The 25729-nt window shown below is 41.1% G+C and overlaps 1 protein-coding gene and 1 non-coding gene across 7 annotated transcripts in view; one reads left to right on the top strand and one right to left on the bottom strand.

The window, feature by feature from the left end:
* The window catches only part of GARNL3 (GTPase activating Rap/RanGAP domain like 3), a 157378-nt gene that overhangs the window by 42247 nt on the left and 89402 nt on the right, over positions 1–25729 (top strand). For 5 of the 6 annotated variants that reach the window (XM_020874724.2, XM_070453072.1, XM_020874723.2 and 2 more), the window contains one exon: positions 1365–1434. In XM_020874724.2, coding sequence (XP_020730383.2) covers positions 1365–1434 — 70 coding nt within the window. Of the gene's footprint in view, positions 1–286; positions 386–1364; positions 1435–25729 lie in introns of those variants that run through there. The other variant, XM_020874726.2, reaches the window with a different exon arrangement.
* On the bottom strand, positions 23447–23553 carry LOC139031575 (U6 spliceosomal RNA). The gene has a single exon (XR_011484066.1). It is a non-coding gene; the product is annotated as a U6 spliceosomal RNA (small nuclear RNA).

The raw sequence follows: 25729 nt of genomic DNA on the forward strand, positions 1-25729 counted from the left end.
ATCTCTTTTAGAGATTTTTCGGTAGAAAGTCATGTCACTAGCAGCAGGAAGGTAGCCTGGCTAAGTACCTAGTAAGTACCTAAGTACCCTTCCAAGCTGCCTTCATTAATTTGTTGCACGGTTTGTTCTAAGGCAGTGAGGACTACAAAAGGTTAAATCTCTCCTATGCGATGAACTCAGCCTTCCCCGTGAAATGGAGGAAGCGGAATACCATTAGACCCTCTAATCTCATTTCTCTCTTGCTGTCCTTCTTGGAGCCTATCAAACAGTGTCCTGGCAGAGTCAGTTCTGTGGCCGCGAAGCATCAGAGTCAGTCTCTTTCTGAACATGCCAGAAGGGCTGTAATTTAGAAAATGTAGCCTACCTTTTAAGGAAGGATGAAAAGGTACTAAATGCACCTTTCTTTGCATGTTAACTCCCAAATATTTGGGATATATTAAATGTGTCATTCCTAGGGAATTTTATTTTCTGTTTTATTAGAGTTATTTGCATGACATATTAGAACAGAAGTTATTAAAACTGTTTGTATTTGTGGATCTCTGGTGGTTTCACGAGTACTGCTCAGAGCCCTTTCTGTACCAACTATTCAATAAGATATGTGTCTTTTGAGTGTGTAACTGTGCATTCAAGATGCAAATGCAGTAACAATTTTGCCCTTGTTTTAATTGCTTTTCCTCAACGACACATGTGATTTTTCTTATCTGATTTAAGCATTTCTTAAGGGGAGGGGGTAGGAAAGTATTAGCTACTGCCACATAGAAAAAGCTAAATATACTTGGAAGTTAGATTTTGAGATTTTTCTGTTAGTCCTAGTCTTTTTCCATATTGTGATGTTGTCATAAATTAAAGGGGAGGGGGATGGGGCCTACCAGGATTTTGAAGGTTTTTTTTTTCCTCCTATTTAAAGTTTATGTCTCCTAGATAGCATCCCATAATGCTGGTTATTTTTATGCAGAATATTTGGGACAAAGAGGCTCTCTTTAAACGAAAGATAATTGCAAGCTTTGTCCCTTGCCTCAAGTTTACTGCAGGGTTTCTCTCCCCTCTGGTTATACAGAAATGAAATTATAAACCACCAGTAGCCTGGGAAATGTCAATCGATTCCAAATGACTAAATATTTAATTCAATCACTGCCTGTACCTCCAAGGATGACTCGGGCGTTTTCCTTCTTACTGAGGCTCCGTGAAAGCCGGGCTCTGCAATGGCTGCTGAGGACTGTGTCTGTTGCAAGGAGGCTCCCCTGCAGTGAGGAGCTGGGCAAGCCTGTTCCATAGCAGCCCTTTTTGCAAATGGTAGTGGATTTTTGCAGAAGGTTTGTGGCCAGATCGCTATGTATAATACTGATGAAGCATTTTTGTTCCAGCTCTGTCTCGGAAGACCTAGGCTGTAGACGTGGGGATTTCAGTAGGAAACATTATGGATCTGTGGAGCTGGTAAGTTTACACTGTCTGTTCAGTGGTAGTACATTGATTTCAATTTAGAGAGGATCGCCAAGCTCTTCAGATCTTTTGTTGTATATTTACTGTTAGACCATGTGGGTACAGTATAAGCACTGGATGGGAATGAATGACTATTGAAAGGCTGTAATAATAATTTGATCATCTTTATCTGTTGTGTTTTTACTGTTACGTACTTTTAATCTGTGTTTTTCAGTGTGTTAAAAATGTGTTGTGGCTTGGTATTTTTCTCTGTTCATGGTGTTATGTAATTAAATAAAATGATTTATGTATTAGGAAAGGTAGCATTTAGCTTTTATGTTATCTTATTCCTAGAAGTTTCTAAATCTAGTTTTTGAAGTTTAAATATTATTGTAATACATATTCCAATTTTTCTGTACCCTTGCTCTCTGGATATGTGATAGGAGTTAGAATATCTATGAGCTCTTTTTTTTCCCCTGTTACAAGTATATGTGTTGGACTAGATAATAGATATCTGGATTGAAAATATTCATATTTTTCTTAATGAGAGAGATTGGGGTTTGTGTTATGATTTTTTAAAAAGGGTATGCTTTCATTCTAAAAGAGGCACAGTGAAGATATATCATAGCCTCAATTTTTTTTTTATCATAGCCTCAATTTTTTAAAAGACAGAATTGTGAGTTTTTTCCCCAGTTGCATGGAAATTTGAACGAATTTTTGGGAAAATGTGCTCATAAAATTCTCTGGTTAATATTTAACTATTAAAAACATTAAATTTATTATTTCTGCCTATTTACAAAAACTGAGTCAATGGGATCCATTTGTAAAGTATTAATATAAGCTGCATTAATTGCAGGGTTTAAGAAGTAGAAAAATTTATGTACCAGAATCACGTACAAATAGCATTCTACTTGAATTCAAGTATATATTACAGGTTTGACTGTGTACCTGGCCCAGGTATATTCTTGGAAATATGCATTAAGTGAAAGATTTGGTCCTTGTTTTTAAGGCTCCTACTGTCCTCCTCCTGGGCAAATAAGATACATAATATATCTAAAGAATGAATTTAGTCACATAAAAGACCCCCTGGGTGACTTGGTTAGTGTGTGTTCTATGTCAGTCACTGGTGATACCATGCCAACTCAGACCACCACCTCTACTGAAGAAGCATGTGCATAACTAATTCAGAATTGGTAAATATTGTGAGAGGCGCACAACGGGGCCTGGTGGGGGTTGGGAGAAGGAGGGAGCAACCCCTTCTGGCTAGGCATCTCAGGGAAGCAGCCTGGAAGGCCTTCTGGAGGCTGTGGGATGTGAGTTGGTGACAAGGAAGATAGACAGAGGATATTTGCAAACAGCATGATTCTTGGCAACGATGATTTCAAGGGCAATGAGCACATGTTCCTGCCCAGCAGAGAGTATAGGGCTAAAGGGCTCAGTGGTTACACAGCGAGTATGCTTTGAAATCAGACAGGCCTGACCTCATATACCAGTTCCTTTACTTATTATCTCCGTAAACATTGCTGAACCTCAGTGGTGCCTAAGAGTTTGTGCTTGGAAGTCATTCTTGTTCCAGCATTTACTAGTTGTATGGTTGGCCTTAGTTTTCTCATCTATGAAATGGGGTTTATTAGTATTATCTATTTTATAGGGTTGTCAGGAGGACTGTATGAGATGATGCGCAGAAGCACAGTCCCTGTTAACTAACCATAGTGGGAAAGAAGAAATTTGGTAGCACAAGAAGGATGTTGACTCTCAGGTGAAGACTTTGAACCTGATCTAATAAGTAGTGTGGCGCTCTTATAGTGAGAGTGGTGTTTGGGGGAGACAACATAGGTGTGTATGATGGACCCTTTGTAGACTTATGGAAATCACAGAATATCAGACTGGGAAGATACATGAGAGAAGTGCTTTCAAGCTTGGACAGGCATCAGAATCACTTGGTGAACTTTCTAAAACAAATTGCTGAACCCCATCCCCAGAGTTTCAAATTCAGTAAGTTGGGGTTAACTCAGAGTTTTCGTTTCTAACAAGTTCCCAGGTGTTCCCATAATGTTGATGCCACTGTTGCCAGAACCACCTTTGGAAAAACCCTGCTTTACGAATCCCCGACTGGTCATCTGTTATCCCCAGCTGGATGAGGCAGCTCATTGACCAGCTCAGTTTTGTGTGTATGTATGTGTTTATAACTGAGTTTTTAAATATTTAAAGTAAATTTGAAATACATTTAAAAATTCTGTGTATAATTTCACCACCTTGCAGCAAGCATTTGCCTCTGCTTTTGATACCTTCCAACTTGTATAGCTATAAATGCCATTTCTACATGGTTGTAATCAAATTATATATTTACCTTCGCATGCCTCCTTTTTCATTTAACTGTGTTTTATAAGTATCTTCTTGTTATGTAGTTACCATTTTAGTTCATGTGTGATAGATAGACCAGTAAGGTGATCAACAATGATCTGTGGAACAGTTTTCCCCCTTTTGTAAAATCAGGTCATTTCTAGTTTTCTCAAGTTGGAAATGACATGTGCTAGAGGTTAAAAAGCTTCGGGAGATGGTTGAGGGATAGGGAGGGCTGGTGTGCTGCAGTCCATGGGGTCGCAAAGAGTCAGATGTGACTGAGGACTGGACAACAACAACAGGGGTTGCAAGGGCTGGGAACGATGCAGTGAGCAAGTTCCAGTTTTGCCGTGTGAGGATCTCTTGAGATTCTGACTCCAGTGTTTTAAGGAAGGAGATGTTTTCTCCCATCTATGAACACAGAGTATTATCAAATTAAAAGCCATATTGTGTGTCCTATGTTCATGAGAAAGCCAGTTCAATTTTTCTTACACTTGGTTTGATGAATATTGTTGGGAACCCAGTTGATCTTGGGTGGTGTTTTTGGAGGGATCCTTGGGATTCTGTAAAATCGAAATTTTAGCATAAACTTCTGATGTTCAGGGAATTAGGTAGAAGTCCTTGTGAAGAGTGAAATTGACCATTCAAATCAGCAATGAGGGGGATGCTGGGGCTTGGTTCCCTAGGTTTCAGTTGGGTATACATTTGGTGAGAGACCATGGCATTCAGACACCTACTCTACAGACTCACGGGTGAGTTTCTCAGCCCTAATTCAACAGCTGTGGGTCGAAGGCTGCCACCATGGGGCAGGCATGGTGCCCAACACTGAGGGGGGAGGAAAAAGCCAACTGCTCTGCTCTCCTGGAGCTGGAGGTAGTCTGGCTTTAGAATCCAGTGGCCTCAAACTTTGAGTCTCCAGGCTGCATCTTAGCTGTGTTCCCTGCTTGAATCAGGGATGGTTTCCTTGCAAGGGACGGAGATCCACTCAGTCCAGCTCCAATGTAACATAATTCACAGAAAGGGTGTGGGAGAATCTCGCCGGAATGTACTGCAGGAAGCACAGCTGGGCCGCATGTGACTGGGAAGCCATCAGGCAGCTCTTCTCTTTTCTCTCGGCCCCTGTGGTTTCTCAGCTTCACTTTGCTCTGTGTGTCAGTACCAGTCTCCCTCTGCACACCAGCTTCTGCGACAGCACAGTTGCCTCTCTCCAGTCCATTTTCTCCCAGCAGCGGTGTTTGTTGTTTTTTTGAATACTTCTTTTTATCATGGTGAAATATTCACAAAATAAAATTTACCATTTTTAAGTGTACAATTCAGGCCCATAATGTATATTCGCCAGGTTATGCAACCATCAGCACTGTCTACTTTCAGAACATTTCTCATCATTCCAGATAGACACTGTACCCATTAAATAATGACTCCCCATTCCTCCTGCTCCCTGGCAACCTCTGTTTTATCTTTTGTCTCAGTGAATTTGCCTATTCTATGTGGAATTGTACACCTTTTGCTCTTGTTTGTCTGATTTATTTCAATATTTTCAGGGTTTATCTATGTTGTCACATATATCAGAATTCCATTCCTTTTTCTGGCTAAATAATATTCCATCATGTGTATATACCACATTTTGTTTTTCCATTCCCGTATTGATGAATTCTTGGGTTGTTTCTACTTTTTAGCTCTTGTGAATAATGTTACTGTGAACATTGGTATACAGGTACCTGCTCAAGTGATGTTTTAAAATATTGACAACACAGTATCTTTTCTTTCATAAATCTCATCTGTGGCCCATTGCAATGCAAGCCCAGACCCTTTACAAAGCCCAAAGAGATCCTTCATGGTCCCTGTTCTGCCTTCCTCTCCCACCTTCCCATGAGCTGCTGACTCACTGTGCTTCAGTGGCCTGATTTTCCTCCCTAGAACAATTTGAGTTCATACCTGTCCTTTGCATGTGCTCTTCCCTCTTCCTGGAATGGGCTTTCCTAGCATTGCTCACCGCTGATCTCAGCTTAAATGCCATCTTCTCAGGGAGGCCTCCCCGATCACCCTCGCCGAAGTCATCCTCCTCATTTTGGAGGTCTCTAACTCAGCATCCTCTTTATTTTCTTAATGGTGTTTATCACAATCAATATTTGTTTACTAACTATCCTCTCATCCACTAGAGGGGAGGGTGGAAACTGTGTCTTTCTTGAGATTTCTAGGCCTTGGCATATACTAAATTCTCATTCAGTTTTTTTTTTTTTATTACTAAATTGGTTTCTAGTGCCCCACCCCATTTCTAGTCTTGCAGTCCTTGTGTCCACTGTAGTCTATTCATTCTTGGACCCTAATTTCAAATTCCAAAAAGAATGTTATGGATTGGTTCTGCAGGTCCAGTTATCTATCTCTGATTCAAACAGTTGAGTTCAAGGTAGGGTGGTGTGGAGGGGCGGGGTCATATGGTATAAATGTGATCTCCTAGACCCACTCAGCAAAGTTTGTGGGCAGATTCTATTTGGAAAGGATATGGGGAAGAGTCAGTTTCAAAGAGTATGACCTGAGAAGGAAGCCTCCAATATGTCTATAATATGTCCTCATAGAGTAGATGATTTGAAAGCTCCATCTAAAAGCACCTGGTTAAAATGTCATCTTCTGCAGGTGGACTGTTATCCCTGGCACTTTTTTTAAATTCCATAAAGAATGATATGAATTATAAACCCTATAAAAACAGGAATCAAGGCTCTTGACTTAGCACTGTGTCCCTCATACCAACCACAGTGCTTAGCTTTAGTTACTTAGTAAAAATTAATTGAATGAATAAATGGTTCAGTTTGGTTGGAATTAGAGAATAGCCTAACCCATCAAAAATAAAGAGAGAAAAGGAAAAACACGCTTCTGTGATTTCCCCCCTCCCCAATATAGTTAGACTCATCAGCTTGCCGTGCATTCCATCTGAAATGTTTGCCGTTTTTCTCCTTGATGAATTGAAAGTCTGGTCTCTCGTGGCAGCATTCTAAGCAAGGCACAGTTATTACCCCATTGACCATTCTTCATCACTTCATATCGAAATCTGTCAGGAAAAGCATAAGATTGTAGCTTTTATTGATCTTTTCTTGACCTTTGACTCAGTGGGTAAGAAACTGATGTGTTACTAATGATGAATGATATGGGCATCATATGGGCCTCTCCTTTCCCAGCCCAGCTGCTGATCCTCATATAAGCCCACATCTGGGTAATTCTAGGGAAGCCACGATCTATAGCTAATTTCAAATCCAGGATAAAACAGGAGGGTATATTGTCCATTGGGCTTCCCAGGTGGCGCTTCTGGTGAAGAACTGGCCTGCCAATGCAGATGTAAGAGACTTGGGTTTGATCCCTGGGTCAGGAAGATCCCTTGGAGGAAACCATGACAACCCACTCCAGTATTCTTGCCTGGAGAATCCCATGGTCAGAGAAGCCTGGTGGGTTACAGTCCATGGGGTCACAAAGAGTTGGACATGACTGAGGCAACTTAGCATGCATGCATATTGTCTATTCCTTTTTAAACTTGTACTCAAATGAGTCAAGCCTGCATTTGGACCAGCTGCCTGCTACCCTGGTATATCAGAAAGAAATGTATAAATGTCTCTTTGTGAGGATAGCATGGTTTTATTGTTTTGAACTCAGAGTGGCCACAAAGGATACCTGGCTATACTGAGTACACCTAGAAGAAAGGTTTGTCTTGAACTTGATTGGCATCTGCAGATTTTAATATCTGAGGTTTTGACTGTGTGACAACTTTTGAAGTCTGATATATAGTCATTTGTATTTTTGCTCAGGCACGAACTTGAATTACGCCTGTGGGACTGTTGTGCTTTAGATGATTCTTGGCTAATGAGTGATTTAGCTGCCTGCCCAGCATCCCTAATACAGCACAGTTTTGTTCTCTATTCAGGGTTGAGTAGGCTTTTTGTTTTCAGAGGCATTTTATGGGAGAATTATGTTCTGTGTAGTATCACTGAATTGAGAAATGAGTGAAGGTACCAGAATATCTCCCCTAGGAACATCAAAACATCACGACTTCTGTCTTCTACAACTAGAATCATAATTTTGGCAGATGTTCTCTAATACTTAACTGGCTTATATCTAAGGCTTTGATAGCAGGTTTACTCATGTAGGTACCTCAAAACATAACATTTATCTTGGAATTATCAATGAGTTGGGGCTTCCCAGCTGGTGCTAGTGTAAAGAACCTGCCTGCCAGTGTAATAGACTCAGGTTCGATCCCTTGGTCGGGAAGATCCCCTGGAGGAGGGCATGGCAACCCACTCCAGTACTCTTGCCTCAAGAATCCCATGGACAAAGGAGCCTGGTGGACTACAGTTCATGGGGTCGCAGAGTGTGAAGCAGCTTTGCACATGTGCATGCATCAGTGAGTTTAACATGGTTAGAAACTATGGCGCTGTTTTTGATATTTTGATGCCTTTGTGGATGATTAGTAATGCTTATGTTGAACATTTTCCAGGCTAAAATTATTGCACCCATTTTTAGTAATGCAGAACTTTGAGACCTTAGTCATATTTATGCGTTAGAATGGAACTAGAAATCTTTTATTATGTTTATTAGTTGCTGTTTATTGAATGTTTACTATGTACCAGTCAATGAGCTAAATACTTTAGATGCATTTACCTATTTAATTCTCCCAAACGACCACCAGCAGTTTTTTATTTCACCACACACTGCTGATGCTCAGAAAATGTTGGTGGACATTGAATGGATTCTCATTTATCAGATGATCTCAGAGAGATCCCACAGCTAGTAGCGGTAACACTTAAGCCCAGATCTGTCTGACTCTAAGAGCCCTGTGCTTAATCTCTCAGCCTATGAGCCTAGGCTGTTTTCTAAGGAAATTGGGTGATTGTTAGAGCAAACATCTCTGCCCTCCGATGTGTGCATGCTAAGTCACTTCAGTCATGTACGACTCTGTACAACCCTATGAACTGTAGCCCCCCAGGCTCCTCCGTCCATAGGATTCTCCAGTAAAGAATACTGGAGTAGGTTGCCATGCCCTCCTCTAGGGGATCTTCCCAACCCAGGGATCGAACCCACGTCTCCTGCATTGGCAGGTAGGTTCTTTACCACTAGTGCCACCTGGGGAGCCCATCTCTGTCCTTAATCAACAGCATAAAGTAGCTCTGCTTTAAGTGTTAGCTGAAATATATAATTTCAAACTCTCTTAGGTCCAGATCTTAACAAAAGTTTCATTTTAAGAAGAATGTTCAGAAAAAATTACTTAAGAAATGTCCGTACGATAAATGGTTTAAATTTAATTCCTGGTTTAGGCCCAACCATAAGGTAGCAACAAACCCTTGGCCCACACTTTAGAGGGGCCGCTTTTCTTGGCCCTGTTAGAAAAGCAAGAGTTTTTCTTGATCTGTGCCCTTGTGTTATGCCTTTAACGTGCACTGATGGGCAGATCAGAAAAGAGCCATATGACTCTGGATGGTGTGTCACTTGGGAAGAAGCGCTTGAGGATTTCATCTGTCACACAGTATCTCCTTTAAGAGAGAAAAGTTTTCCCAGGACCAAAAAGCAGCTTCGTTGTTAACCTTATATGCAGTGGACATCCTCTAAATGGGTTTTTTCCTCTTTGCACTGCCCTCTACGAAGCTCAGGATCCTATTTATGGCTTGCCTTGAACAGCCTTAAAAGACTGTCTAACAGGCAGCCTAATCTTATTCTCTTGTTTTCAGTTTATTTACCCACACCTGTGAGAGCTGGACTGTGAGGAAAGCTGAGCACCGAAAAATTGATGCTTTTGAACTGTGGTGTTAGAGAAGACTCTTGAGAGTCCCTTGGACTGCAAGGAGATCCAACCAGTCCATCCTAAAGGAGATCAGTCCTGGGTGTTCATTGAAAGGACTGATGCTGAAGCTCAAACTCCAGTACTTTGGCCAGCTCATGTGAAGAGCTGACTCATTGGAAAAGACCCTGATGCTGGGAGGGATTAGGGGCAGGAGGAGAAGGGGACGACAGAGGATGAGATGGCTGGATGGCATCACCGACTTGATGGGCATGAGTTTGAGTAAACTCCAGGAGCTTGTGATGGACAGGGAGGCCTGGCGTGCTGCGATTTATGGAGTCACAAAGAGTCGGACACGACTGAGCGACTGAACTGAACTGACTGAATTTTCCCTTGTTCTAAATTTGTTTTGTATCTAATTTTCTCTTTTGAGTGAGATATATCTCAGGAAGATGCTTTAAATCTTTTCTAAAAAGTAAGGTAGAGCATAAAATAATATTTTCTGTGTTCAGCTTCTAGCTCTTAACAGCACACCCTCTGCCCCCCATTGAGGGTAACCTAGTTCACAGAATGGTTTTGACCCTTGTCTCCTCCCTCCCCTACTTTTCGATCAGGGCTTCTATGACCTATTTTCCTAGGATCAACTACACCTGGGTAGAGTTAGCATCCCCTGCCCAGCTATTTGGTGACTGCTTTGAGCACTAAGCCCTGTGTTAATTGGGGTCCAAGAGTCTTCCAAATCAACTAGCTTAACACACACCATAGTAAGAATATCAGACAAGTCCTCCAAGTTTTTCCAGGCAAAATCAACCTTGGAAACAGCCACTCCAGGGATATTTGGCACCAGTGTGCTCTCTAGTTTCAAAACTAGAACTGCAAACACTCCACTCCCTCCCTCCACAGGCCTGGGCAACTCATGCCAGGTTCCTGGTGGGCACACAAGTCTTCCGTTCCTGTGTGCCCCCACATTCTTTGGGTGACACTCCCTCCTGCCACTGCACCGTCAGCTCAGTTCACAATCTCTGGCTACTACACCTTCTGCTGGAACCCTGGGGTCTTTGTTCTGTGACTCCAGTGGTCTTCAGCTGGTGGGATATAGGTCCTTGGTGCACTATAAAAATACTTTCAGGACTTCCCTGGTGGTCCAGTGGCTGAGACTCTTTGCTCCCAGTGCAGAGGGTCCAGGTTTGATCCCTGGTCAGGGAACTAGACCCCACATGCCACAACTAAGACAAACAGCCAAATAAATAAATATTGAAACACAAATAAATACTTTCAAATTTTGCTCAGTGTTTAATACAGTTTATATTTTGTGTAACCAGAGATACAAACTGTTGGCATACTGTTTATTGGTTAATTCTTCACAGCAAGTCGAATTTTCTACCTGTGATCTCTTGTATGCTATGGAGGAAAATTCTCACGTGTGTCTCAGATACCCAGTCTTTCTTGGATGCCTGCTTGATAATATCTATTGCCTCTCACTTCTCACTTGTGCCAAAGTGATTTCTGCCTTACACCAGGTCCTGTCATGTGCCCACCTCAACTTTTAGTACAACAAGGCTTGGCAGTATGTATCATCAGTTGTAGCAAACATAAATTTTAAGCTTGAGCATAAATATGACATCACCATCTCAATGGATATGAGTTTGAGCAAACTCTGGAAAATAGTGATGGACAGGGAAGCCTGGTGTTCTACAGGCCATGGGTCGCAAAGAGTCGGACACAACTGAGCGACCGAACAACAAATACTGTTTTTATGAATACAAAGTATTTTCTTTTCTGGAAGTATTTTTAAGAACCAGTATTTACTTATTTATTTAGGAAGGTCTGTGATCAAAGACTGAAGAAGGGAATGGCAACCCACTCCAGTATTCTTGCCTGGAGAATCCCATGGACAGAGGAGCCTAGCAGGCTATAGTCCATAGGGTCACAAAAAGTCAGACATGACTGAAGTGACTTAGCATGCTTGCATGCATGATCAAAGATGTAGTACTTGGGATTCCTCTGGTGATCCAGCGGTTAAGACTCCAAGCTTCCAATGCAGGGGGCCCAGGTTCAATCCTGGTCAAGGAACTAGATCCTGCATGCTGCAACTAAGACCCAGTGCAGCCAAATAACTTTTTCCCGATGTAGTACTTGGCAGCCATGAACACACACCAAGAATTTGAAAGCCACCCTTTTACTTCTTTTAGTGGTATTACCTTGAAAAGGAATCTTACCTTTTTGCCAACCTTTCACCATATGGTCTCTGAACATTTATAGCTCTTTGTTAGACCCTCAGAACTAAGTCTAACACTTTTAACTTATTAGCTGCCTCCTAGCAGACAACTTGGGACAGATTTCCCCAGAGCCTCAGGGCCCAGAGTATTTGAGGCTTCATTCAGATCTCTCTCAGCAGCCCCAAGCTGAGACCCTTGTCTTCAGCTTTCTTCTGTCTCAGGGCAAGTCCTGTTTCCTTAGGGCATACCTCTATCCTCAGGTTGCAGCTTCACCCTCTTGGTAGAAAGGGGAAAGATCTGTGGGGTCTAAAATTTGCTCCCCCGTTCCCCACACTGAGGGAATTTAGGAAAAATCATGCCTAAACCTGGCGTCATCTGCTGTGACCAACTAGCCAAAAAGGGCCCCCAGTTTCATGCCACAACTAATATTCTAATTTTTTATATTGAAGTATTTTACATATTTAATTAAAACCGTTACTTTGGGTTCCTTTATGTGCAAGAAAAGGATTGTATAGTTTTTGGCCTCACCCTTTTAATTGATCTTTTGTGGTTATCTCTATGTTGCAGTGTTTTAAAATATCTCAAGCTGTGTTTGCTGAATAGATGTGAAGACTTTATCATTACTTTAGGAATACATTTCAGCCACTCTAAATTCTCTTTTCGATCCCTGCGATAGTTCCACAAATTCCCTTATAAATTCGACTTTGAATGCTCTCCTTTCTTGTTCCCACTAATCCTGCACTTGCCAAGGTCACTAAAGACCTTCCTGCTACCAAGTCTAGGTGACGCATCTAGGCTTTAGCACATGGGCCGCGGGCCGCTCTGCGCATGCGCCCTCCCCCAGTGTCTGTGTGTCTGCTCTTTCGTGTTTTTCCTCCTACCTCTCTACTGTACCTCCTCTGCTTCTTTCCCGTCTGGTCCTCACATTTGGATGCTTCTCAGGGTTCTGTCTCAAGACACCCTTCTTACCTGATCTGCTCTTCCTCGTGACATTTCCTACCCTCATGGCTTCAGGTACTGTCTTCAGGCTGGTGGCTCACAGATCCGTATATTCTTCCCAGGTCTCTATCCACAGCATCTAAGGCCATCTGCTCATATGCCCACAGGACGTTCCCAGGGGCAACTGAACCTTAAAATGCCCACTATTGAACTCAGTCCCCCCTCTTTACCCTCCCACACCGCTAGAGAATGGCTTTACCTTCTTCAGTTCAGTTCAGTCGCTAAATGGTGTCTGACTCTTTGCGACCCCATGAATCGCAGCCATTGCTAATTTCAGAAACTAGGAAATCACCCAAAGCCCACATCCAGTCTCTTACCAAATTCTGTTGGTTTTATATTCTCAATAGATTTCCTGGCTAAGTTTCTCTTATTCTCATGGATGTGCATGTACAATGCCAGACAGTCTTTTGAGGAGAGAGAGAGATAGACATGGATACATATATATGTATGCATGGAAATATGTATTATGTATTCATGGGACTTCCCTGGTGGCTCAGATGGTAAAGAATCTGCCTGCAATGCAGGAGACCTGGGTTGGATCCCTGGGTCGGGAGGATCCCCTAGAGAAAGGAATGGCTACCCACTCTAGTATTCTTGCCTGGAGAATTCCATGGACAAAGGAGCCTGGCAGGCTACAGTCACAGAGTCACAAAGAGTTGGACACTACTGGGTGACTAACACTTTCACTTTTCATACGTACTCATATAAATTTCACAACTACCTGATAGTTTTATAAATACTTTTGTTACCCCCATTTTACAGATGAGGTTACTGAAGTTCAAAGAGATTAATTAACTTGTCCAAAGTCACACAACTTGTAAGTTGTTGAGCTTGTCTGTCTCCCGTCTTATGCACAGTGGGTTATATTTATTTAGAAGTTCTGTGACCTCCCCACTGTTATAAGCTATGCTCCAGTGCCCCTCTGTTGTCATCATCATGTGTGCATGCTCAGTCGTATCCAACTCTTTGTGACCCCATAGGCTGTAGCCCACCAGCCTCCTCTGTCCATGGGATTCTCCAGGCAAGAATACTAGAGTGGGTTGCCATTTTTTCCCCCAGGGGATCTTTCTGACCCAGGGATCAAACCCGCGACGTCTCTTGTGTCTCCTTCATTGACAGGTAGATTCGTTACTACTGTACCACCTGGGCAGCCCTCCAGTACCCCTTATTGCGCATAAAAATCACTGAGGAATTTATTTAAGATTCAGGCTCTGATTTGGCATGTCTGGGATGAGCCAAATAGTGTGCTTTTTTTTTTTTTTTTCCTCCACAATCTTCCATTGTGAAAGTGACTTAACTCCTTACAGGTTTATCATTTGATCTCCGAGGAAGTCCAAAGACTACTTTGTTTTTAAGTAAAGAAGAACAATAAAAGACTTCCCTGGTGGTCCAGTGGTTAAAACCTCCCACTCCCAATGCAGTGGACCCAGGTTCGATCCCTGGTCCAGACACTAGATCCTACATGCTTCAACTAAGAGTTTCCTTGCCACAACAAAGATCAAAGATCCTTAGTCGGACACGACTGAAGTGACTTAGCACGGACACATAAATGGCTTAAAACAACAGAAATTTATTCTCTCATAGTTCTGGAGGCTAGAAGTCTGAAGTCAAGATGTTGGCAGGGCTGCACTCACTCTGAAGGTTTGAGGGATGATTTTTGTCCCTCACCTCTTCCAGCTTCTGGGGTTGCCAGTAATCCCTGACATCCTTGACTTGTAGCTGCATCACTCTAGTTTCTGCTTCTGCATCACATGGCCTCCTAGCCTGCATTTCTGTATCTGCATCACCCTCTTTGTAAAGATACCAGCTGGGACTTCCCTGGTGATCCAGTGGTCAAGACTCCGAGCTGCCATTGCAGCGGGTATGGGTTCAGTCTCTGGTCAGGGAACTAGATCTCACATGCTACAGCTAAGACCTGGAGCAACCAAATTAATTTTTTTTTTTTAAAGAGAGACACCAGCCATTGGACTTAAGTCCCACCCTGATCCAGTGAATTCATCTTAACTTGTCTAATTACCTCGGCAAAGACCCTCTTTGCAAATAAGGGCACATTCTGAGATTCCTGGTGGATGCAAAGGTGTTTGGGGTGGGAGCACAGGGAATACCATTCAAGCCAAACAGTTACTTTCTTCCTTTTAGTGTTCAGAAAGAAGCCTGTGAAAATTTAGTTTATTTTCTTTATTGGTAACTTTTCCTATCTTGATCTTTCTCAGACTTTCTTCTCTTATTTTTAAAATGTTTCTCACAGTGTCTCTATGTCTTTCTCTTCTCAGCAATTTTGACTGAAACATTGCATCTTTGTGATTCTTAGACCCAGGTCTTATGTCATGGATGAATATTTTCTTCAGATGTATGTTTGATTATTGCTCATTTTCCCTCTTGAAATAGTAAGGAAGGTCTTTTTCTCTGTCCTCCGTCACTGTCTTTTCTTTCTCATTATTTTATATTTTGTTCCTCTTCATTCTGGGAAGGCATCTCAAATGATAAACATATTACTGTCTCTGTTTTATACAATAAACATTTCGCTTTCCTCCTCCAATGAGGATTTTTAATTTTAATCCTATATTTGCATTTTTTGGTCCTCATTTATCTTGCCCACTTCCACAAGCTTTACCCACTTATTGTAAAAATTGTCCTCTGTCTTATTGAGGACAACAGATGCTTTTTAAATCTTTTGTTTTGGTTTCATAGTAAAAAATGATGTGCTGCTTTTTTCAGTTTTTAGGATCATATGTAGCATTATTTTAAATAACCCCCATGTTTGTGATTTTTTTTTCCTTTTTATAATACAGAATCTTTAGACAAATACAAAGAGCTATTCAGACCTTTTATTTTCAAGAGACAAAATGTACAACTGACCCTGAGCTCTCACTGTCCTTTTGGGTACCACAGCTTCTCTGAATCAAATATCTGGATGGCTGGTGGCTATGCAAAGCTCCCTGATCAATATCCAGGGTCTGATTGGTGTTTCTCTAGTGAAGCTCTGCTGGGAAGGGATAGGATGTCCTCCGTGCTTGGCTTTTTGCTGCTCTGAACCGGTGGCTCTAGAATTTATACATATAGCCAGGACTTAGAGGACTATGGCTAGCAGTCTGGTTGGAAGAGGAGTATTAAAGCAATGTTTGCCTAACCCTTTACATAAACTTGAGAAGACACCATCTGTGTAAAGAATCGGGTGGAGATTATGAAGGTGGAATTCCCCCATACCCAACCACACTTTGGTGTGACCACTTGCTTGGCATATTGACAAAACTGTGTCCCCCAGGGGTGCTCTGCTACCAGGACCCTCCCTGTCTCTCTCCCTGCCTATGGCCCTTCACTTACGAAGACTGCGTTTTCTTTCTTTTTAAAAATATCTGTTTATTTGGTTGCATTGTGTCTTAGTTGCAGTACTCGAGATCTTTGATCTTCAGCTGCAGCACGCGGGATCTTTAGTTGTGGCATGTGGGACCTAGTTCCTTGACCAGGGGTGGAACTTGGTCCCCTGCATTTGGAGCGCAGATTCTTAGCCACTGGGCCACCAGGGAAGTCCTAAAGCTACATTTTTCTAACATGGACTTTGTCTCTCTCCCTGCCCCCGTCTTACCCAATGTTTTCTTGGAGAGGAAAGGGGTGCTGGAGTGGCTAGGGCTGCCTTAACATGCAGTGCTCATGCAGGAAAAAGATACTCCCAGTGTTTTATTGTTACTCTTTGTATAGACCCAGGGTTTCTTAGCCCAAAGGAGATGGGGAAGAGAAAAACAATTGCCATCCAGCTTTCTGTGATGACCACAGATTTGTTCTGTTTCAGCCAGCAAAGTCAGTGACCAAATAGGTTTCCCAGTTCTTCTCCACTGGCCATAGAATAGGTAGAAAATGTCCTGATATTCTGGCCATAGGTTGGAAAATCAGTCTCAAACTCATGAATTGTCATCTTTTGTGCAGAATCTTCCCAAATATTTTACTGTGAATTTGAGTATCAGAGACTGCTAGTCAGATATTATTTTAATGAAGAAGCCAGGATGGATGGATATACTTCGAGATGAAAGGTTAAAGGAGAATACTCGTCCTGACTTACCTCAGATTTCTCAATAGAATAGGTGGAAAAGTCACTGCTTAGAAGAAATTGTGTTTCTGGAGTGATGACCTGTTGATTGACAAGTCAGGGCCAAGATGGGAGATATAATGGGAAGTAAAAAAGGAATGGATAAAAGAACTGGAGAGTGGTAGCGAGGATCTAACCATGGTCAAGGAGCATGAGCCTGTCACAGTCCTAGCCATATGGAAATTTGTTTCTTTGAACACGGAAGGGGAGAATGAGAGTTTACTTAGTAGGGGTTGATTGAGAGCTGGGATTTGACTCAGGGGTTTGTAAATGCAGTGTTGACGTGATTAACCACAGATCCCCAGCTAGCATGTATACCCAAAGGAGCCAGAGTGTGTTCTAAGTCAGGTACTATGATGACAACACTCTACTAGTGTGGGTGAGAATGGGTTTGGGGTCTTGGGAATGGATGACAAAATCATGAAGTCAAGTGAGGTCATTAGATTTGAGAAAGCAGAAGGGTGTGAGCTCAAAGACATCAGAGAGATCACTGTGATGGACGTGGAGTTTGCTGAGGATGGTGGCCAGAGATGTGGATAATAAGTCTGAGCCCAGATCCAGGACCATGCTGGTTCTTCAGCCAACGTTTATCATCCTAGTTGGAGACTCTTCTAACCGATTTGGGTACTTTGACATGCACCCTGGTGCTCAGCACTCCAGCCACCCAGCCTCCCAAGTCTTTTCCCCACGCCTTCGCACGGGCAGAATGGGATGCAGGAAAGAGTGGGAGGAAGAGAACATCCCCTCGACCTCCTTGCAGGCAGTGGAAGTGACTGAGAGTCCCCAGGAGAAGGGATCCAGTCGGGATGGCTCCGTCCACCCATGTTCAGACGTTATCTCCCCACCTTTTTTTGATGCAAACATTTTGAATCTCTCTCTTCCCTTCTGAGCATTTCTAAGTCAGGTGTGTGTCTGTGTGTGTACATGTCTTATTTGCATGTGCAAATGGTCTGCTTGTCCAGTATTGGTAGTTTTTAAAATTTGCTTATGTTGGAAATCATTTCTTAAAGGTCCTATACATCTTCTAGAATAAATTGCATTATAGTGGGACTTCCCTGGTGGTCCAGTAGTTAAGACTGCTCTCCCAATGCAGGGGGCCCAGTTGCCTGACCAGGGAGCTAGATCACACATGCTGCAACTAGGAGTTTGCATGCCGAAACTGAAAAGATCCCAAGTGCCACAACTAAAACCCTTCACAGCCTAGAAAATAAATAAGTAAATATTTTAAAAATAAATAAATAAATTGCATGATAGCAATGAGACCTTCAGCTCCCCCAGGCAGAGTTATCTCTGCAGCATCTGACCTCCTCCTGTGCCCGGTACTTTCTTCTGTACTGTGGCATTTAACCAGGTTGTGTGTGATTTATCTGTTTACTTGTGTGTGTCTGTCTCTCCCACTAGGCTCTATGCTCCTCTAGGGCACAGATCATGTTGCATTTGTATTTATAAATTCAGCAGTTAGTACAGGCCTGGGGAAACAAGTTCTCAATAATGCTGGAAGAGCGACAAACATTTAAACAGACTTTCCAAGAGTTTAAATGCAGCATTGAAATGTTTTAATCATACTAGCAATAATCAGGGCCTTTTGTATTAATCATTACCATACTGTTATTAAAATACATGTTGTTATAACGTGATTGAACACGTCCTATGTCCAGACACTATTCTAGGATCATTCCATGTTTTATATTATTGAATTCTCTCCCCAGACCTAGAAGTAGCTACAGTCATTGTCTTCATTTTATTTTATTTTTTGTCGTCATGTTAAAAACAAGGAAAATAAAATTTAGAGAGGAAAAATCAAGTGATTTGCCCAAGGTCACACAGTTAGTAAGTGTGGAACTGAACCTGATAAGTTGAGTGCTAAAACCCACACTGGTAACCACTCATTTCAAAGAAAGGAGTTGGGGATGGGAGCTAGAAATCTGAAATCTTATTTTTAAAGATGTAACTTACATAAATGTTAAAAGATATCTCCCTAGATTAAAATACTGTTTCTGTGACTTACATATACCTGAATGTCATGTACCCAATGCGTGATAAGAAGAAATCACAGGGAATCCTAGCACTTCTGTAGGTGTGGAAACAGACACCAGCCCAAAGAAACAAATCAATTCAGTGGGAGAGGAGAAGAGCCTATGTTTCTGAAAATTAATGTATTTGTATTAATTTAGGAAATATTTTCATCTAATTGCCTCTAATATTAAGCTAATAATACTTTTATTTATAGTAGTTAATGAATACCACTTTATTCTTCCTGTTTTTAAAATTTTTTATTTTATGTTAGTTTGTTGAATCATAGAGACGGTTATAAGTGCTTGGAGATTACTTTTTTCCAGAAATAAAACATCTAAGACACTAAACACTGTTTAGTGTTCAATCAATCAGTTTGGCTGAGATTGGAACAAAGCCTCTACTGCAGAAGCTAAATGACATGAATTTCCACCGTTTTTAGTGTACTCAACTAACTGAAGGCGATTCAGCCTGAGACACTGAATTGATCTTGGTCACCCAGAGGTGCATAAAGGTCTAGCATGTCACACAGTCCTGTCCATTAGAACTTTCCATGACTGTGGAAGTTTGTCATTTGCTCTGTCCAGTGTAGCCCCGACCTGGGACTACTGAACACTTGAAATATGGACAGTGCCACAGAGGAACTGAGTGGTTTTTACTTTATCTTAATTGATTTAAAATTGGATCTGAATGGGGCTAGCAGTCCCAGTACTGGCCAGTGCAGGGTCTCTAAAGGAATCCCTTGTAGGGCTGGGCAGATCCTAACTGATGATTTGATTTGCTTTTCCCCTTTTCGCTCTCAGGCTCAGTGCTCCACAGCACTGAGCCTTTGGTGATGTGGTGTATGACCAGATTAGAGACGTTAGACAAAATAAAGTAAAATAACATAAAGAGCATGTCTTTTCTTCTTAACATTACTGATGTTGAATATTTGTTAAGGGACTTAAGTGGTTAAGTTAACTTTGTTAACTTAAGTGGTTAAGATGTCGCCTTCCAATGCAGGGGGTGAGAGTTCGATCCCTGGTCAGGGAGCTATGACTCCACGTCTTGTGGTCAAAAAAAACCCATGAACAAACAAACGAACTAAAACAGAAACAGTATTGTAAAAAATTTTTAAAAATTGTCCATTGTTAAAAAAATACATATATATGTATGTTAATACGTTTCCCTGAACTTGTGCACCAAACAAATAGAAAAGAACTCTGCTATTTGCTTCTTCTCTAGGGAAACTGCATTACTGTGAATGAGGGTATGGCTGGCAGGTGAGGACAGGACCCTTCCCCTCCTCAGAGACCCTCTGAGCCAGGGCTGCCTCTTTGGGGCAGTGGTCTGACAACCTCTTCAGTTCTACAGTTACTAGTATATTTAGGTTTCTTTCTCTTTTTCAAATAATCTTCATTATGTCTATTTTCCTAGAAATTTTCCATTTCACTGAAGTTTTTGGTAGTATTTGCATAGTCTCATATGGTGTTCTCTCACATCTTTTAAAAAATCTCTTTTCTTTTTAGCAATTATACTTTCTTTATTATCACTCCATATATTTGTGTTCTTCTTTGCTTTTTATTTATTTTTTTATTTTATTGAAACATAGTTGATTTACATTAGTGTGTTAGTTTCAGGTGTACAGCCAAGTGATTCAGTTATGTGTGTTCAGTTCAGTCTCTCAGTTGTGTCCAACTCTTTGTGACTCCATGGACTGCAGCACACCAGGCCTCCTTATCCATCACCAGATCCCAGAGTTTACTCAAACTCATATCCATTGAGTTGGTGATGCCATCCAACCATCTCATCCTCTGTCATCCCCTTCTCCTCCTGCCTTCAGTCTTTCCCAGCGTCAGGGTCTTTTCCAATGAGTCAGTTCTTCACATCAGGAGGCCAAAGTATTGGAGTTTCAGCTTCAGGATCAGTCCTTCCAATGAATATTCAGGACTGATTTCCTTTAGGATTGACTGGTTAGATCTCCTTGCAATCCAAGGGACTCTCAAGAGTCTTCTCCAACATCACAATTCGAAAGCATCAGTTCTTCGGCACTCAGCTTTCTTTATAGTCCAACTCTCACATCCATACATGACCACTGGAAAAACCATAGCTTTGACTAGATGGACCTTTGTTGATAAAGTAATGTCTCTGCTTTTTAATATGCTGTCTAGGTTGATCATAGCTTTTCTTCCAAGGAGCAAGCATCTTTTAATTTCATGGCTGCAGTCACCATCTGCAGTAATTTTGGAGCCCCCCAAAATAAAGTCTCTCTCTGTTTCCATTGTTTCCCCATCTATTTGCCATGAAGTGATGGGACCAGATGCCATGATCTTAGTTTTCTGAATGTTAAGTTTTAAGCCAATTTTTTCATTCTTCTCTTTCACTATCATCAAGAAGTTCTTTAGTTCTTCACTTTCTGCCATAAGGGTGGTATCATCTGCACATCTGAGGTTTTTTATATTTCTCCCAGCAGTCTTGATTCCAGCTTGTGATTCATCCAGCCTGGTATTTTGCCTAGTGTACTCTGCATATAAGTTAAATAAGCATGGTGACAATATACAGCGTTGACGTACTCCTTTCCCGATTTGGAGTCAGTCTGTTGTTCCATGTCCAGTTCTAATTGTTGCTTCTTAACCTGCATACAGATTTCTCAGGAGGCAGGTCAGGTGGTCTAGTATTCCCATCTCTTTGAGAATTTTCCAGTTTGTTATGGTCCACACAGTCAAAGGCTTTGGCAAAGTCAGTAAAGCAGTAGATGTTTTTCCAGAACTCTCTTGCTTTTTCAGTAATCTGATGGATGTTGGCAATTTGATCTCTGGTTCCTCTGCCTTTTTTAAGTCCAGCTTGAACATCTGGAAGTTCACAGTTCACATACTGTTGAAGCCTGGCTTGGAGAATTTTGAGCATTACTTTGCTAGCATGTGAGATGAGTTCAATTGTACAGTAGTTTGAGCATTCTTTGGTGTTGCCTATCTATGGGATTGGAGTGAAAACTGACCTTTTCCAGTCCTGTGGCCACTGCTGAGTTTTCCAGATTTTCTGGCATATTGAGTGCATCACTTTCAGAGCATCACCTTTTAGGATTTGAAATAGCTCAACTGGAATTCCATCACGTCCACTAGCTTTGTAGTGATGCTTCCTAAGGCCCACTTGACTTTGCATTCTAGGATGTCTGGCTCTAGGTGAGTGATCACACCATCATGGTTATCTGGGTCATGAATATCTTTTTTGTACAGTTCTTCTGTGTATTCTTGCCACCTCTTCTTAATATCTTCTGCTGTTAGGTCCATGCCATTTCAGTCCTTTATTGTGCTCATCTTTACATGAAATATTCCCTTGATATTTCTAAATTTTCTTGAAGAGATCTCTAGTCTTTCCCATTCTGTTGTTTTCATCTATTTCTTTGCATTGATCGCTGAGGAAGGCTTTCTTATCTCTCCTGGCTATTCTTTGGAACTCTGCATTCAAATGGGAATGTCTTTCCTTTTCTCCTTTGCTTTTACCTTCTCCTTTTTTCTCAGCTATTTGTAAGGCCTCCTCAGACAACCATTTTGCCTTTTTGCATTTCTTTTTCTTGGGGATGGAATTCATCATTGCCTCCTGTACAATGTCACGAACCTCTGTCCATAGTTCATCAGGCACTCTGTCTATCAGATCTAACCCCTGAAATCTATTTGTCACTTCCACTGTATAATCATAAGGGGTTTGATTTAGGTCATACCTGAATGGTCTAGTGGTTTTCCCTACTTTATTCAACTTGGCAATAAGGAGCTCATAATCTGAGCCACAGTCAGCTCCCAGTCTTGTTTTTGCTGACTGTATAGAGCTTCTCCATCTTTGGCTGCAAAGAATATAATCAGTCTGATTTCTGTATTGACCATTTGTTGATATCCATGTGTAGAGTCATCTCTTGTGTTGTTGGAAGAGGGTGTTTGCTATGACCAGTGCGTTCTCTTGGCAAAACTCTGTTAGCCTTTGACCTGCTTCATTTTGTACTCCAAGGCCAAATTTGCCTGTTACTCCAGGTATCTCTTGACTTCCTACTTTTGCATTCCAGTCCCCTATAACAAAGAGGACATCTTTTTTGGGTGTTAGTTCTAGAAGATCTTGTAGGTCTTCATAGAATCATCCAACTTCAGCTTCTTCAGCATTACTGGTCAGGGCATAGACTTGGATTACTGTGATATTGAATGGTTTGCCTTGGAAACGAACAGAGATGATTCTGTCATTTTTGAGGTTGTATCCAAGTACTGCATTTTGGACTCTTTTGTTAACTGTGATGGCTACTCCATTTCTTCTAAGGGATTCTTGCCCACAGTAGTAGATATAATGGTCATCTGAGTTAAATGCACGCATTCCAGTCCATTTTAGTCCACTGATTCCTAAAATGTCGATGTTCACTCTTGCCATCTCCTGTTTGACTGCTTCCTATTTGCCTTGATTCATAGACCTAACACTTTTGTACGTATATATTTACATATATATGTATATATATATATTTTCAGATTATTTTCCATTACAGATTATTATAAGATGTTGAATATAGTTCCCTGTACTGTACATTAAGTCTTTGTTGTTTCTCTGTTTTATGTACAGTAGTGTGTATCTGTTAATCCCAAAGTCTTAATTTATAAAGATATGGGATGCTTCACAAATTTGCATGTCATCCTTACTCAGGGGCCATGCTAATCTTCTCTGTACTGCTCCAATTTTAGTATATGTGCTCCCAAAGTGAGCACTCTTTGCTTTTCAGGATCAGGCTTCCTGGCCATCTCTTGGATGTGTTTATTGATTCTACTGTCTTTCTAAATCTATAATTTCTGCTCTGATCTTTTATTGATTCCTTGCCCCTGTTTTCCCTGGGTGTATCTCATTGTTCTTTTTGTATCTTCTAGAAGTTAATGCTTTAGTTCATTGTTTTTATTCTTTCTTGTTTAATAATGAAATCATTTAGAAATAATAATTTTCCTGTGAATATAACATCTCTCCCATTATCTGTTTTGATAGGCACTGTTCTTATTGTTGATATGTGGATAGTGTCCAATCTTAGTTTTCTACTTAGCCCAGGAGTTTTTTCAGATGTATGTTTTAAAATTCCTTTTTGTATCCTTTGACACTAATTTCTTATTTAGTTGCACTGTACTACAAAATCATCTGTACAGTTTCTATTGTTGAATTTATTCATGCTTGTTTTCTATCCAGTATTTGGATAGAATACTGGATAGAAGTTTTTATAGCTTTAATAGATGCCCTTAAAAGGTGTGTATTGTCTGTTTGTACCTTGATAAATTCTGTATTATGTCTACTAAATCATGCTTATTCATTTTATTGTTTAATTTCTCTGTAATTTCTTACTAGCTTTGCTTTGACCTATCAGAGAAAAATATACTAAATCCCCTATTATAATTATACTTTTAGAAATTCCATCTATTTATAATAGTTTTGTCTTAGAATGAGTGTCTATAATTATTATATTTTGGGAGTGAGTAGATCTCTTTACCCATGTACCATTACTTTTAAAATTTGATATTTTTCTCCTAAGTTCTACCTTCTGATTTTATTATTCTCTCACCATTTTCCCCTCAACTTACCATGAATACTTATTATGACTTTCTTTTTCATGATTTATTGTATTATTGATTTATTGTCTTATTGTATTTATTGTATTGTTTTATTTTGTTACTTCTCACAGCTAATTGGGTTTCGTTTGTATTCCCAACCCTTGAGTCTTTTTTCCTTTACCTGGAGAGAGGAACCCATTGATATTTATTGTAGTGTCTGTGCTCTTCTCTCTAATGACCTCTAGGAGGAGTTCCAGTCTCCTTGTTATCCACGTCCTCATTTTACCCCTCTACTCATGCCATCCTTCAGGAGTGCAGGTCTGGACTGATCCAATAAAAAACATCTCACTGGTCACTGAACTCCTGGTTGGCAAAGCACTTGCAAAGGTCAGAGCATGCTTGGGAATGTCCTTTTTTGGACCTTTCTCCCAAAGAATGACGAAGAGCCAGCTATATTTCTGTGTGCAGAGACTGCCCAGCCCCCTCCTCTCTGCTGGCCTTGGAGGGTGAGACCTCGGACTGCCTGCCCTCTGCTTTGTTTCTAACCCTCTCAGACTGTTCTGCAGCAAATAAAGGCATTCTCTGGTTGTGGTCTAGCTCACTAGTAGGGGACCTTACCCCAGAGAGTAGTTGGTCTAAGGGATGATTTAGTTAGTCTTGGGTTGTCTACCCAAAGACCATCTGAATAACACCTGGGTCCATTATTCCTTGCATTTTCCTCCCAGGTATGTTCTCTGTGCTTTTGCTAATCATTTTTCTCTGTTTATCTCAAACTGATATTCTAATTTACTTTTGGGGGGCATTTTCTTCTCGGTATCTAATTTTGAATTCATTGTGGTCCCTGTGAGATGTGGTTTCCATTTCCAAATTCAGAAACTGTGCTTTACATCTGAAAGCTGATCACAGATCATTTCACATTCATAGATCAAGTATCCTCCCAAATTATTACAATTAGCAATGGCCTCAAATTTCCTTTGCTTTTTGTAGTAAATATATTTTCTAGAACATGTGCTAATATACCTCAGATCAGTTTCCACATTTTAAATTATGGACTTGTCATAGGTTTAATTATTTTTTTCTTTGTTGTTCCTTGCTGGTTTAGAATGTCAAAATGCAGTTAAAAACAAGCGCATTTCTCTGTCACATCCAGCCAAGCATTTTAAGTTGTCAGATGCCTCTGCCCCACATAGTCAGGCTTGGAATGAACCCTCTGTCTTTGGTGTGGGCTTGGAGGTCTCTCTGGTTTCACCATTGAGGTCTAACCATGGAGAGGGAAAGAGCACATGGCAGGGAGCACCCCCTTTCTAAAGGGCCGGGGTTCCTGCATGCCTTTGAGACTTTGACCCTCCTACAG

Source organism: Odocoileus virginianus, chromosome 2, assembly GCF_023699985.2.
Source record: "Odocoileus virginianus isolate 20LAN1187 ecotype Illinois chromosome 2, Ovbor_1.2, whole genome shotgun sequence".
Taxonomy (NCBI): domain Eukaryota; kingdom Metazoa; phylum Chordata; class Mammalia; order Artiodactyla; family Cervidae; genus Odocoileus; species Odocoileus virginianus.